General features: G+C 33.7%; 2 protein-coding genes across 4 annotated transcripts; both read right to left on the bottom strand.

Annotated features, from left to right (window-relative positions):
- Positions 1-246: 246 nt before the first annotated feature.
- LOC123212550 (protein PROTON GRADIENT REGULATION 5, chloroplastic-like) lies at positions 247-1,162 on the bottom strand. The gene is made up of 2 exons (XM_044631727.1): positions 742-1,162; positions 247-547 (listed from the first exon to the last, which is right to left on the bottom strand). Exons 1-2 carry the CDS (start codon positions 1,018-1,020, stop codon positions 443-445), a joined length of 384 nt encoding a protein of 127 aa, XP_044487662.1. The 5' UTR covers positions 1,021-1,162; the 3' UTR covers positions 247-442.
- A 1,863-nt stretch (positions 1,163-3,025) lies between these two features.
- On the bottom strand, positions 3,026-11,091 carry LOC123210418 (tuberculostearic acid methyltransferase UfaA1-like). Of its 3 annotated transcripts, none has more exons than XM_044628760.1 (24): positions 10,921-11,091; positions 10,625-10,819; positions 8,542-8,759; positions 8,349-8,454; positions 8,099-8,260; positions 7,945-8,023; positions 7,247-7,394; positions 7,004-7,127; positions 6,746-6,926; positions 6,632-6,660; positions 6,353-6,501; positions 6,064-6,166; positions 5,751-5,846; positions 5,611-5,666; positions 5,395-5,518; positions 4,740-4,802; positions 4,590-4,649; positions 4,354-4,515; positions 4,091-4,164; positions 3,924-4,017; positions 3,724-3,860; positions 3,566-3,646; positions 3,383-3,488; positions 3,026-3,296 (listed from the first exon to the last, which is right to left on the bottom strand). In XM_044628760.1, exons 2-24 carry the CDS (start codon positions 10,796-10,798, stop codon positions 3,225-3,227), a joined length of 2,598 nt encoding a protein of 865 aa, XP_044484695.1. In that variant the 5' UTR covers positions 10,799-10,819; positions 10,921-11,091; the 3' UTR covers positions 3,026-3,224. The 3 variants fall into 3 exon arrangements, with proteins under 3 accessions (XP_044484695.1, XP_044484694.1, XP_044484696.1); XM_044628759.1 differs by having other exon boundaries at positions 10,625-10,809; positions 10,921-11,074; XM_044628761.1 differs by lacking the exons at positions 8,099-8,260; positions 8,349-8,454; positions 8,542-8,759; positions 10,625-10,819; positions 10,921-11,091 and having other exon boundaries at positions 7,004-7,077.
- Between the last annotated feature and the right edge of the window lie 2,688 nt (positions 11,092-13,779).

Here is a 13,779-nt window from a genome sequence, read left to right as displayed (position 1 = left end):
AGTGTTGTTGGTACAGTGCTGAACACAAACCATATTGTCTAATTAGAGCTTGAGTTTGGCTTGTTCGAACAGAAAGTGGAGCTTGGGCTCAGATCCACCCCTACAGGTTAGTGACTCTTTACAGAGATTTAATTGGCTGCTTCAAACATATGATAATGTTGCCAACGCAATTTATTTTCTCTCTGTGATTATCCTTATTATGGATTTGGCTTATTTGACAGCAGAGCTTCATTAGACCTCATAAAATATGTAAATTTTTTTTTATTGTTATTTCAATAATAATCTAATAAAGAAACCCTTTTAACTGAAGGGATAAAGAAAGAGCATAATAAGAGCTACTCTACGTACATTCAGTTTCTAGGAAATTACTTTAGAAGAGAATAAGTATGTTTACATGTAAACAGGCAGCTTTTGAAATGAAGTATAAATTGAAAAGCATATTTCATGCAAGGAAGCCAAGTCTCTCTCCGTTTTTTTTGGCCAAACGAATCAGTCCTTGCCTTTGTTTTGCATCAGCTCCTATTGATTTGCAAAATTCTGTAATCACCTGCCAACATTTAACATAAAATAAGATTCAGCTACTTCATAATACAGCTTTCTGTACCAGGGAGGAACCATGGCTAAAAATATGAAAGAATATATTTCATTGAAATACAAAAGGCTAATAATTGAAACATCATAGAATAGAAAATCATACGAGAAAGTTTGAAGGGAAAACGGAAAAACAGAAACTGCAGATACCTGAGAATGCAAAGCGATTGCTTTGCCTCTAAGCTGATTGAACCGCTTCTTGCCAATAATTTGACGAGTGACAACAACAAGAGGAGCAAACACACCTTTCCCTTCGTTAACATTCTTCATCACAGGCGCTGATTTAATTGGCTTTGCCATTCGAACATTCGGCACTGACTTAACCAACATGGGATAATCTTCACCGCTCACTGAACTTCCCCAGCTTCCATGGAACGATGAAGCTAAACCTCCCTTAAACCCAGTAGTGCATATAGTAGTAGTAGCCATTGCAAAACACTAAACAAAGCTTACGTGCAAGAACAGTTGAGCTTGAAGCCAAGTCTGGCGAACAATGAAAGTTTTAGAAGGTCTGGTTTCTGTTTGTGAAATTTGAGAGCCCCAGGTTTTTATTGGTAGACTGAGAGGGAGAGAGAGAGTTGTGTGAAGCTTTAAGAGCCACACATTAATTCTGGTGGCTTGAATTGTAGTTCATGTTCATTCTGAAGACGTATGTTACTTTACGGTCCCCATTTGTTTTGAAAAAAATCTAGATCTGGGATTTTAGTGGCTATCGCTTCTGATTTGGCATCATTTGTCAACATTTATTCTATTGTTTTTGTGTTTTTCTTAAATAAAAAGACCTTATTGAAGCCTAATTATCTATTAGAGTGAACTAATTATATTAAATTGATGAAACAACCTTATAAGTAAATAAAAGATTTGATCTTGATATATAATCAACGAGTTTCAAATTCAAATCGTTTCATTTGGAGATTCTAAATATTTTATTATTTAAAATATTTTTTAAAAGACATTTTATTGTGTATTAGTTTTCTTGTGATGTGATATCCTACCACTTAAACCATAAGATATATCCTGTCATGTGAGGATTTTTGGGAATCGTCCCATGATCCCCAAGGACAAATGGCGGCATCATCCCTACAAAGGTTTTAAGGGAGCACATAAATAATCTCATTGTTGATATTGTCTAAATCTGTATATAATAAACCATTCAAGTGATCAGTTGTTATTACTTTTGACTTTGATGGTATTATAGTTTTATCCTTAAAAAACGTTTAGTAAATAAAAAAAAAAATTATATTGACCAAAGATTCTCAATTGATGTTTAATGTTAATGTAAGACTTTTGACATCGACTTCTAGGAACTTGGTTGGAAACTTGCACATTAAGCAGGGGAAACATGACATAATAGAGGTAAAATTGGACGGTTGAGAAGAAAGTTTAGAAGCTTCAATGTTTTGACGTTGGACTATTGAAATGGAACAAGTTTTGTATCTTCCATTCTAGTTCCTACCAGTGAGGAAAGACTGCTGGCGGCTACCATTGTCGGCAACAACGTGCTGATGAAGAAAGCCAATTCCAATTTCCTGCGTTTGATGTTGCTATTAGTTGAGGTCCCTATCAATTTTCCACTTAGGAATCTTGTTTTGTTTTAGGGCCAGAAAAATTGAAGGCGGATTCATGAATTTCAAAAGCTGAAAGTTTCTTTGCAATAAAAACAAGATTTTAAAGAAATTTTGATTTGCCCAAATGCAAATATACATATACATATATGTTTGGCTTTCTAGTTTGTATGAATTTATTAGAAATGCATTTATGATTAGGGTTATTAATTCTTCATGCATTATCGTGCTAATTCATAATCATTTAGGGCCAAAAGGTACTAAAAATTAAAGTCATACATATAGAACACGTTTATGTCTACGGTAGTACTAGGTTTATTATTAATTTTAGGATTAGAGATATAACCAAAATTTATATAACCTAACAATAGCGTAATTATAATTTTAGGATTGGAGATATAACTACAAACTTATAGAACCTAAGAATAGCATAATTACAAATAGAGGTGAATTCAATCCAAATTGGACTAAACCTAAGTCACCTTAAACTCATATTGAAACCATAATATCTGAATCAAGGTCAAATTTGTTTGAATTGATGTATAATGTTATTGAAGAGTTAACAAAAAATGAACAATATTGTCAATGAAATAAACAGTATCATTAGATGAATAGATGTCTTTATTTCAAGCCAAGTTACAATTTAAGCTAAGTTGTGAATTTGATCAAAATCAGTTCGAATCAAATTTACCGCTAATTACAAATAAATCCTACAAAGGGGTTACGTCTTGCAATGACTCTAACTTTACAAATATTTTCTTTAGCATGATCAGACTTCACACTACAAACACGAAAAAAAAGACTTGTTTTCAAATCATTCTGTGGTTTATTAGTGCTTTTCAACACACGTTACAACTTAAAACACAAAATTTTCAATAATAAATTGCTTTATTTTCTTTTTCAATATTGTGTATAAACGTGGAACTAATTGCCCCGTCAAGAAATGAATATCACAATCTAATCACAAAATCAAATGGAAGAAGCCAAAACACACTAATTATTATAAATAATCCTGCAATAATCTGATATGTTTTGAATAAGAAAGTATATATGGCCTCTGGTCTCCCTTCAACATGCCGAAGGAAATGCTTCATAAGGATTGCAAAATGCTGATGTGTTCCCAGGACGTGAAAATACAATCTATATTTTCATCGAATCACATGCTAACACATTAGTTTATATCAATTTTATTCTAAATGAGTAAGTTTTGTATTGCCTTAAGTTACCTGGTAATTTCCCAGTGTGTAAGACTTGAAACCAGCCGCACAATAATCAAAATAATACTCCCATGTCCGAATGAACTTCTCGTTGAATCCCAGAGCAAGAATGTTGCTAATAATGAATTCAAGATCATCAAAACACAATTTTTTGTTACACTACACAAGAAAGGTGCAAAAAGATCCCAGTACCTTTGTTTTTCCATGAAATTTTTTCTCCAACATCGGAGTGTTTGGTAATAATGGATTCCAATATTTTCCCCATGCTCCACACTGCAAAAAAAGAAGTTAGCTCTGGAAAAATAGGGCTATATATGAAATTATAACTGGTGATTATAGTTTATATATACCAGAGTCTGGATGCAGAAGCCATGGCTGATGTTATTCTACTTAATGAAGGCAGGCATCCACCAGGAAAAATGTATTCCTTTATAAAGTCTGAACTCAGCCTATACTCGTTGTAGCGCTCGTCCGGTATCGATATGAACTAGAAAAGATGAAGAGGCTTTTAGCACTGAATTTACAACCAGGAAGTTACAATCAATGTTACCTGTAGAACAAGAAGCCCGTTGTCCGCGAGGACTGATTCGCAGCAGCCGAAAAATTCCTCCATGAATTCATGGCCTACAGCTTCAATCATCTCACTGAAAAAAAAAGGCATGAAGGCTAATAACCATTATATTCTATTTGGAAAAACTTGGTGATAGAAGAAGTTACCAAGAAATAATTCTGTCATATTTGCTGGTTTTAGGCAACTGGCGATAGTCACAGAGGTAAAATCTGATATGATCCTGAAAGCAGAAAGGAAAAACTTATGAACAAGGTGATTTGGCTTCAGGACATTAGTAGTTTCGGATAGAGGCAGCATTCTGGTGATACTATATACTAGCTCGAATGAGCTTGAGCTAGACCCAACCCTAGGCTTGACTCGACTCAAATCAAAACTACCTTTAGTTTTGGAAAACTAATATTTCAGTTACCTGAAGGCCAGCTTCCTTAACTTTCATTTCAGCATACTTGAGTTGCTCCTCAGAAAGAGTAACACCTGCGTATTTGCATCCCGTTCGTTTAACAATTTCAATGGCTAAGGTTCCCCATCCACAACCAATTTCTAGAACTCGATGCTCTTTACTAACTCTTGCCTGAAAGAATGAATGTGAAAATCATGATCATCATAGTATTAAGATTTTAGACAATTTTAGTTAAGTAGACCCACTTTCTCAATCAGAAGAGAAATTTTTCTCATTTGCGCCACTTTCAGGTCTTCATCCTCACTCTATACAAAAATTTCGATGCATAAATTAGTGTGTAGCTCTAAAGGAGATCAATTCTTAGTATGAAGTAGGAGAGAGCATAGAACCACCACCTTAAATACAGCACATGAGTAAGCCATTGATTCGTCCAAGAACAGCGCAAAAAGTTCATTGCTCTACAAACACAAGTGAAAAGCAGTCAGTTTCGACAAAATATAACTGCATTAATAACTTCTCTAGTATAATTGTATTACTCCTAGGCAAATTTCACATTGACAATGCATGAGAAAGATGTTGGACATATATAAATATCTTACATAATTTAGGAATAATAACATAATAGTGGTTAAATAGCACGCAAATTTTTAAACTGTCAATACACCTTTTGGTGCAACCCCAAACCTCAAGTAGGATCTAAATGTAACACCCTTGGATAAGTCCTATGAGGAGTCTTGGTGTAAGCCCAAACCTCTGGTAGGATCTAAATGTAACATCCTTGGATAAGTTCTATGAGAAGCCTGAGTTTAAGGGATAAATGTAACACCCTTGGATGAGTTCGATTAGGATTCTTAGTCCCTAAAAGGGTGAATGTAACAACCCTAGATGAGTTCCCTGAAGACCCTAACTCCCCAAGTCCTTTAAAGGAAAGGGGTGAAGGCAAGGACCCAAAGTCCCTTAAAGGGTAATGTAACACCTTGGAACCTTCAGAAAGTGGGCACTTTGTCCAAAACAAACAATATCTTGAGCATAAGTGGTGAAAGAAATTACCAGATCATAGTGACGAGATATATTTCTACGAGCTTGTGTAAGAGTATTTTGTCTAGAAACATGGCGAAAGAAATACTTTGCAGATGCTATACCAGCTGTCAATAACATTGGTGACCACCAACCCCTGAAGCCAATGGAGTGAAATTCTGAATGCAATAAGAAAAACTAATAATGATAATAATATCAGATTCCAGAACTTCACCAATGAGAATGCACCTTTTCTGCTTCAATTTGGAGACAGAAGAATCAAGATCTCTGTTGGCAATAAGAATCTGAAACAGAATCAACAAGGGAAAAGTTTTTGCTGGTAGATACAAACAACATGATTTGTTTTCGGATCTCATTCAATATCTTACCATAAATAGATTTAGAAGACCTTCTTCTTTATCCACAAATGAAAAATCTCCATTGATATATGAATCTGCAAGGCCTAAATCAGCTTGTGTCATAACCTGCCAACAATTAGGATCTTTAGCAGTTGTGACAATTTTATACATTACAGTTATCTATCAACATATTGCATCCCTCATGTCTTATATTCCCAAGTTTTGTAGAGATATTGGATATGTATAGGCATCTTATATTACTTAGGTATAATAAAACAAGATTGTTTAAATAGTATATTACAAGTTTCTTTCTAAACATGTCAAAGTTAGGTTGAGAGTATACCTTCCAGTAAAACTGGGGATTATGAACTCTCAAAATAGTTTTCAGATGACAGCTTTTCTTAGTTCCCTCAAAAGTATATATTGTGCCTCCTTCCTCCAGTAAACTGGGATAAAAAAACATACTGGATCAGTAACTTCATATTACTTCTATTATAGTAAAACAAGAAGATTACTGTACAGATATATCAGATTGTTCCCTAGATTACACAAAAATATATGTGAGTGCGTGAGTACGTGTGTGCATGTGTGTGTGCACGCACACAATTATAATAAGATAGAAATGAACTCACATCAAAGTGCCAGTAGAGATATAATGTCCTAGAAATCTAGCAACAAAAATTCGGGCTCCTGTTTCCATCAGTGATGGTACCATGTGTTTCGGGTTGCACAAAATTTCACAAGGTTTTCGCAGCACTCCATGTGCAGCACTCAAGCCTGCCTGCAAAGAAGCATTTTCACTTGTAATCCATAGTCATGACCAAGTTGATAGATTCTAATATTTAATATTTATCAATACATTACTGAAAAACAAATCTGAAAGGAATAATTTTATGGTCACTAATTGCTACCTTCAGTCCATCCTCATGGAAGCCATAACCTGAAATAATAAGTAGAGCAAATTACTGAGATGATGATCTGTATCAATGGAGCTAACTAGTTCTTCCGTGAGCTAAAATGCTTACCCTGATAAGCTCCGCAAAACCAAATTCCTCTCTTTCCCTGAATACAATCGAGCTCAAGTGAAGCTTTTGATGCAGCAACAGATGGGACTGGATGACCAGTCGTCCATTTAAGCAACGTATGCTCTGGCCTAAGTTCCGGATTGAGTGTTACAAGAAAAGGTAAAGTGGTTTCACCAAGGTTCTGCAAGGTGATTCATTGGCAATATTACACAAAGTGACTGTTATCTAAAACCATAAACTTCTGCCATCTCAATTTACCTGAAGCACATTGAGCCAGTAAGTTAGGCAGACTTTTCTGTCTGTACTTCCAAGAAAGTTCCAAGCACTCCATGCTGCTGGGTTTTGGGGCATAAAACTTTTGTCACGATGAAGGTAAATATCACTGCCAATAGATTAAAAGAGTTGGCTATCTTTATATCACTTTCAGCAGTTCACCTTTTCTGAAGGATTCTTCAAACAATAAAGAAGAAAATTTTCAGATGGTAATGGAAGATATTGTACCTGTAGACATACTGGAATGCACCAAGTACTCTGGTTTCATCGAATGTAGCTTGGCTTCTGAGCATTCTCAGAGCATCCGGAGCATGAACTGCAATTATGCAGCCATTATACAATTCTTGAGAACCATTTCTACATACTACACTGCAACCTGAAAAATACATTCAAGTATTCAGAAAAATGAGCCCAGGTAACATATTCACTTTCTTAAATCTTTGTGTAGCATTCTTACGCAAATCTTGTATCAATAAAGTATGGAAGAAATGTTGAAAAATTTGAGCATCTCACATCGTTTGGATGATAAGACAAAACTAGTTAAATAGTATGTAAAATCTTAATTGTCAAATTGTGTTTTAGATTGTAAAACTTAAAACGAAATCATAATAGAGTTTATTCAAAGCAGACACTATTTTGACAATGAACCGTCCTATCGGACAAAGATCCTACAAATAGTATTAGGACCCTTCTAGGCAAATCTTATATCATCTCTTGTCGACAAAGCAAAAGAGAGCTCCATAAATGGATTAGAAGCCACTTTAGATATTCTCTTGAACAATATTGGAGCAGACCTCAACAAGGACTTTGTGCCACTCTAGATGCCATCTTGAACAAACTCAATAAGTACATTGAGTCCCATATGGGGCTATTAACCAAGATATTACATTGTGATAGAAATTTTTACGGTGAATTGAATAACTAACCTTCATCAGCTGACACAACAGAACACACCTCACAATCAGTTCTTATTCGACAACCCCAGCTCTCAAGTTGTTCCTTGACCTGAATTTAACATTGGCAGTACCTCAAGTTGAGGATTCTTGGAAAGAAAGTATAGATTATACTGACAAGAGATACCTTGTTGACATAAGTATGTGAACGCCATCTGACAGTAAGCCATTGTGGGCGGCCGAAGAGCTGAAGTAGATGATGATTACGGCAAAATGAAAGAACAGAGAAAGCTGAGAAGCTCAACACTCCGTCAGAGGGACAGGACCATATTGAACCACATATGGGAATCTATAAAATTGCAGAATTATAATACTTTATATAACAAAAATAGCAAAGAGCATGCATATGAGAAAATAAAATGCTTCAGCAGTCTCACAAGATAAGCCTTCTGAAATAACTCAGAGTAGCCCCGCGACTTCATGAACTGCCCCAAGGTCTCATTGCGATCAAGGTCCGGATTGTTTTCGAGCTCTTCAACATAACTGCAATTTGTAAGAGAAAAGTTTGAGCAGAAAAAGGTAATAATGTAAGCTTGGTAGAAGAAAGCTGCAGAAAAAATTGTAAGTGACCTGAGAACATCATTCTTAAACTTGACAATCTCGTGAATCATTTGCCAGAAGTATGGATTGAATAGGTTCTTCTTCTGAGCAAACAAGCTGGAGAGACCATTTCTGCTACCCCATTCGCAGCCTAGGCCTTTATCTAAGCTGACTGAGAATGACATATCTGAAATCTCCATATCAACTCCAAGACTGTCGAAAAACTCCATCATATTTGGATATGTTACCTGTGTCCCATATCCCCAACACTCAGTAATTAACAATCAAATTAGACAAACGTGATGACGTAACTATTTGGAAATAGTTACCTGTGAATGTGATGAGATTGAGATGATAAGCACAAGACAAAACAATCAAATTACAGTGCAAAAGGAAGTTTCTTTAAGTGGTTTGAAATTAAAAAAAAATGATGGGCTAGTAATTTAATTTAAGGGTGGCTAGAGAGAGACAAAGACAAAATTATGTACACTTATTTTATGATTAACCTTAGTAAGTGTTTATTGTGATCTCCCAATCTTTGAGCTTGAATATAAGCTCAGAATAAAACGAACTCGGACCTTAAAAGTTGGGTTTATTTTAATGTAAAAGGTCAATCTGTTTATCTCTCTCTCTCTCTCTCTCTCTCTCTCTCTCTCTCTCTCTCTCTCCCTAGTATAATCATAAAACGCCTTTACAATTTAACAACTCTTACCAACCTACGCTTTTAATATCTATGACATCCCTTTAAGATTTTCCTAATTTTGGTTCACTTGAGGCTAGTTTGGGAAAAAAAAATTACGTGTATAACCAAAATTTACTCACTTATACATGTTAATTGGTGTAGTAACATATTATTAGGTGAATTTTTATCATATCATTCAAATTCAATTCAATCATATATTTGATAGAATTAGTATGTGTGAAATATTAGCCAAACTCTTTAACAGGTTTAACAAAACTAGCATCAAAATTTAGTGTAAAACTCTTCCCATTAAGGGTGGATACAAAACGAGTCAAACCCAAATACTTTCTATTAGAATTCAGTTTAAATAAAAAATAAAAGGACTCAAATTCGTCAAATTAAATTTAAAAATAACTAAAGTTCAATATAGTTTAAAGTTTAAAATTTTATTTAAATTTTTAACTCAAATTTATAAATTAAATTCATAATTTATTAATAAAATAATATTTTTTAATAATTATTTGACATGATTTGGATTGAGAGCGGTGAGACACAGAAGACGTTCACTTGTTATCCCTACAAATCGAAGGCTGAGAAGAGGGGATGGGCAACGACAGCACCGACTCACGTTATTACGTACAGCCTCACCAATAATCAACTCCATACGAAATTACTATAATACCCCACTCGTTAATTCCCAGGAAGAATACGACAACACTCACAATTGGCTTTCTTTCTACTTGCATGTATCCCCGTTTCTTCCAACACTTTTGCTTTCATTCTTTTTCAAAAGAAAAGAATGAAGAACCTAAGGTGGATTCTAGGTAAATTCGAGTTAGAATTTTAGTTTGGTTCCAATTTGACAGATTTGTTTTTTCTCACATCCAATATATAATAAAATATCCCAATTTAAATGATTTTAAGTTAGGTATTATTATAATTTTAAACTAACCCTAAACTAAACTGGATTATTTTTGAGTATATTATGGAATATTGGAGTTGATGTCGATAATGATTTTGAGAAATTGACTTTAATAAAATACACTAATGAGGCTAGTAAAAAAAATTTTGATGTTAATTGGTATAACATTAAAATGATAGAATTTGATATAAAATTATTTTATGGGGTTTTAAATCTTCTACTTGATTATTATTTTAATCTCACTGAAAATGAAGTTAGTAATAAAATAAAAGAAAAGAGTTATTAATAATAGTGTTAATCTGATAATGATATGACTAATCAAGAATCACCCAACAATTAAATATTCAGTGGAAGAAGAAGAAGAAGAAGAACTTATGCTTTCACAAGAAATAATATTTTGAAATTTTAATTTTTTTTTTTCCTTCTTGAATGTTGTCTTGTGTATTCATTTCTGCCATTTTCGTACTGTGAAGCTTGCAGAAAGAAAGAAAGGAGAAAGAAGAACTTACACGATTGAAGACCATGAAACCAAGGTCTAAATCAACAGCATCGCAAGTGACAGTCTTGGCATGGCCTCCAAGGCAATGTTCCTTCTCATAAAGCACCACCTGAACGCCTGCTTTTGCAAGAACGTAAGCTGAAACAAGTCCACTAATTCCACCGCCTACCACCGCAACTCTCATCTTCACAACGGCTGATTCAAACTTGGAAGGAAGCAGTCACCAAGTAAGTCACACACATTTTTCAACTGTCTCCTGAAATCTCTGAAAGAAGATAAGATAAGATTAGATTAAAAAGACTTTACCTGTGGAGGGACGGTTGTGTGAGATTCAAACAAAGGACTGAAATTGATCAAGCAATGAGTGCCGCCATTGATGCTGCGGAGAGAGTGTGCAAATGGAAGACTAAAGGTTGAAAATGTGTGCCTCGGCGTGCTCTCCGTAGATAGAGATAAGCCTTCTAAGGGCAGAGTTGTGCCTTGAAACCATTAAGATTCATTATTATTATGATTAATAAGGTAATTAAGGTTTTTACAGAAACTATATCCCCTAACTAAAGTTAACATTTCAAATTTTTAATTTATAATCATGAATCTTATCTGAACTACTTGGATTATAACATTTCAAAGATTAATAAGTGTATACCAAGTTAAAGAGTTGGTTCATAGTTAACTAATTAATTCAATTGGATTAAGTGGCGTTAGTATGATATAATAATTAATATTTTAAATGAGTTTACCTGATATCAATATGATTATTACGATTATGATTTCATATTAATCACTTGATTGAATTTTAAGTTAATTAGTTTTAATCATTTGTATATTTATTAAGTATATAAAATTAATATATAGATAATTTATTATTAATTTAAAATTATTTTTATTATATTATAATATTATTTATATATATATATATATAATTTTATTAATAAAATTATATTATGGGCATAAGCTAGAGTGTAGAATCCTAGGATTTTGAGAGAAATGTGTTGGTCCACAAGTTTGTTTCCAAGGTTGCAGGTCATCTGGTGGCAACGTGGTTGAATTAGATACCCATAAAATATCATAAAGAATTTATTAATTTAGACTATTATTTGGAATCGAAATGACAACTTAAATTTAATACATGCCAAACTTCACCTGACCTATTTTTCACCAGAGCCAGATGTGTCATCACTCAAGGGTAAGCCCTATCTGTCATCCGGTTGGGTCTTACGGGTCAAACTTTCTTGTCAGCTATTAAGACCTTATGACACAATCCATATTGTATCAGGTTGGGTTGGGCTGCCCCGTTATTTTTTACGATAAAATAATTTTTTATTTAATTAAAGGGAAAATGACTATTTCCCACCAATGTTTAGTCTAACTTTAAACTCACACCCACGAAAGATGAAAAATCTAAACTCTCACCTATAACCAAACTGTCCTCCAAATTTTTAGTTAGAAATATGAGTAAAATCATTATTTTACCTAAAAATTTTAAAACTTTAAAATTTCAAAATTTTACCATTTTCCTCCTCCAGGTTTTAAAAACTAACACCTCAACTCATCCTCAAAGTTTGACAAGTTTAGATTTCATCCCTAGGGTTTGTTTCTTTCTCTGGCCACCACCGACGATCGATCCATCGATCTTTCATCTCCGACTATTAAGGATGACGAAGAACGACCCTTCGTTGTATAGATCTAAACGATAAAACGTCGTTCAGATTTAGAAGAGCAGACAAAGGACAACGGTTTATCGTCCTTCGTCGTCACGTCTGGATGATTTGACGAGCGATGAAGGACGACGAAACATCATCCTTTATCGTTTGGGTGGAGTGACGAAAAGAGACCTCTTCGTCTCACAATGGTGCGACGAAGAGATCTCCATCTCTTCATCACACTGTGCGACTAGAAGATGAAAATCTCTTCATCACACTACCGTCGTCGCACTAAGAGAAGGAGGAGGCTGGAGACGACGTCGGAAGGTGAAGTTAAAGAATGAGGGTGAAACTACTATTTTTGAAAGATATAGGGGCGGTTAAGTTTTAAAAAATATGGAAACCCTAGGTTTGAGGGTGAAAATGTTATTTTTCAAAATTTAAAAACTTTAAGTAAACATGAAATGTTAGTTTCTAAAACTTAGGGGGGCGAGGAGTAATAAACTTTATAACTTTTTAATATAAACAGTAAAATGATTATTTTATCTCTTCTTTTAACAGAAAAAATTAATAGAAATTTATCTATGAATGAGAATTAGGGTTTTTCATCTCCCGTGGGTGTAGGTTTGAGAATGACCTAAAAATTGGGTGGGACATAGTCTTTTTCCCTTAATTAAATAATTGAATAGTACTAATTTATAATAATTCAAATCAATATAATCAAAGAAAATACTTCAAATATAGTGGGTCCGGCATCTAAATTTTATTTATTTATTTATTTTTAAATTATATAAAATTATTTATGTATTTCTATTGGTTATATTCGTATTCAAATTAAAGAAAATTATTAAATTTCACTTAAAAAATCTTATTTATTGAAAACTTCAAACTTTCTTCAATTTGTTAATTTCAAACTCTCTTAATTAATTTTTAATTGTGTTTAACAACTTAGCTTTTTTTTTTTTTTATAATTCTATCAATTATTTATTTAGAATTTATGATTTAGAGGACAATGCCATTTTCTTTTTTTGCTTTATTTGCTACTCTATTTGAATCACTCAAAGGCCAAAAGACTTATTCCCACCCAAGGATTAGTCTATTAATAACTCTCATCCACAAAATTTTAAAAAACCTAAATATCCAACCAATAATTAACAAAAATATTTAAAAAACTAAAATTTTATCTTATTTTCTTCTCTTAATTTAAAAAAATTAATAATTTTTTTTCATTTAAAAGTTTAAAAAGTTTATTTTTTCCTCTAAAGTTTTTTTCTTTTTTTTTTTGGCATTGAAATCCTATCAGCCAACTTTGTCTTTCCACTTATGCGTTGGTCAGCTCTCTCTCTCCATGTTAAGTTTCATTTCGTCGAAACCAACCAAACTAAACAACATCTGGTTGCTCTTCCCTCAAACAAAGATGAAGACAAAGTTGACGCTCTTCTCCCAAATGTCTGCTCTTCGTACGAATCAAGAGTGGCACGTTTGTCTGCTCTTCAGTTTTGGCTTTGGCTAATCTCAACTG

The sequence above is a fragment of the Mangifera indica genome, chromosome 3 (assembly GCF_011075055.1).
Source record: "Mangifera indica cultivar Alphonso chromosome 3, CATAS_Mindica_2.1, whole genome shotgun sequence".
In the NCBI taxonomy this organism is placed as follows: Eukaryota; Viridiplantae; Streptophyta; class Magnoliopsida; order Sapindales; family Anacardiaceae; genus Mangifera; species Mangifera indica.
This window is presented reverse-complemented; position numbering and strand designations above follow the sequence as displayed.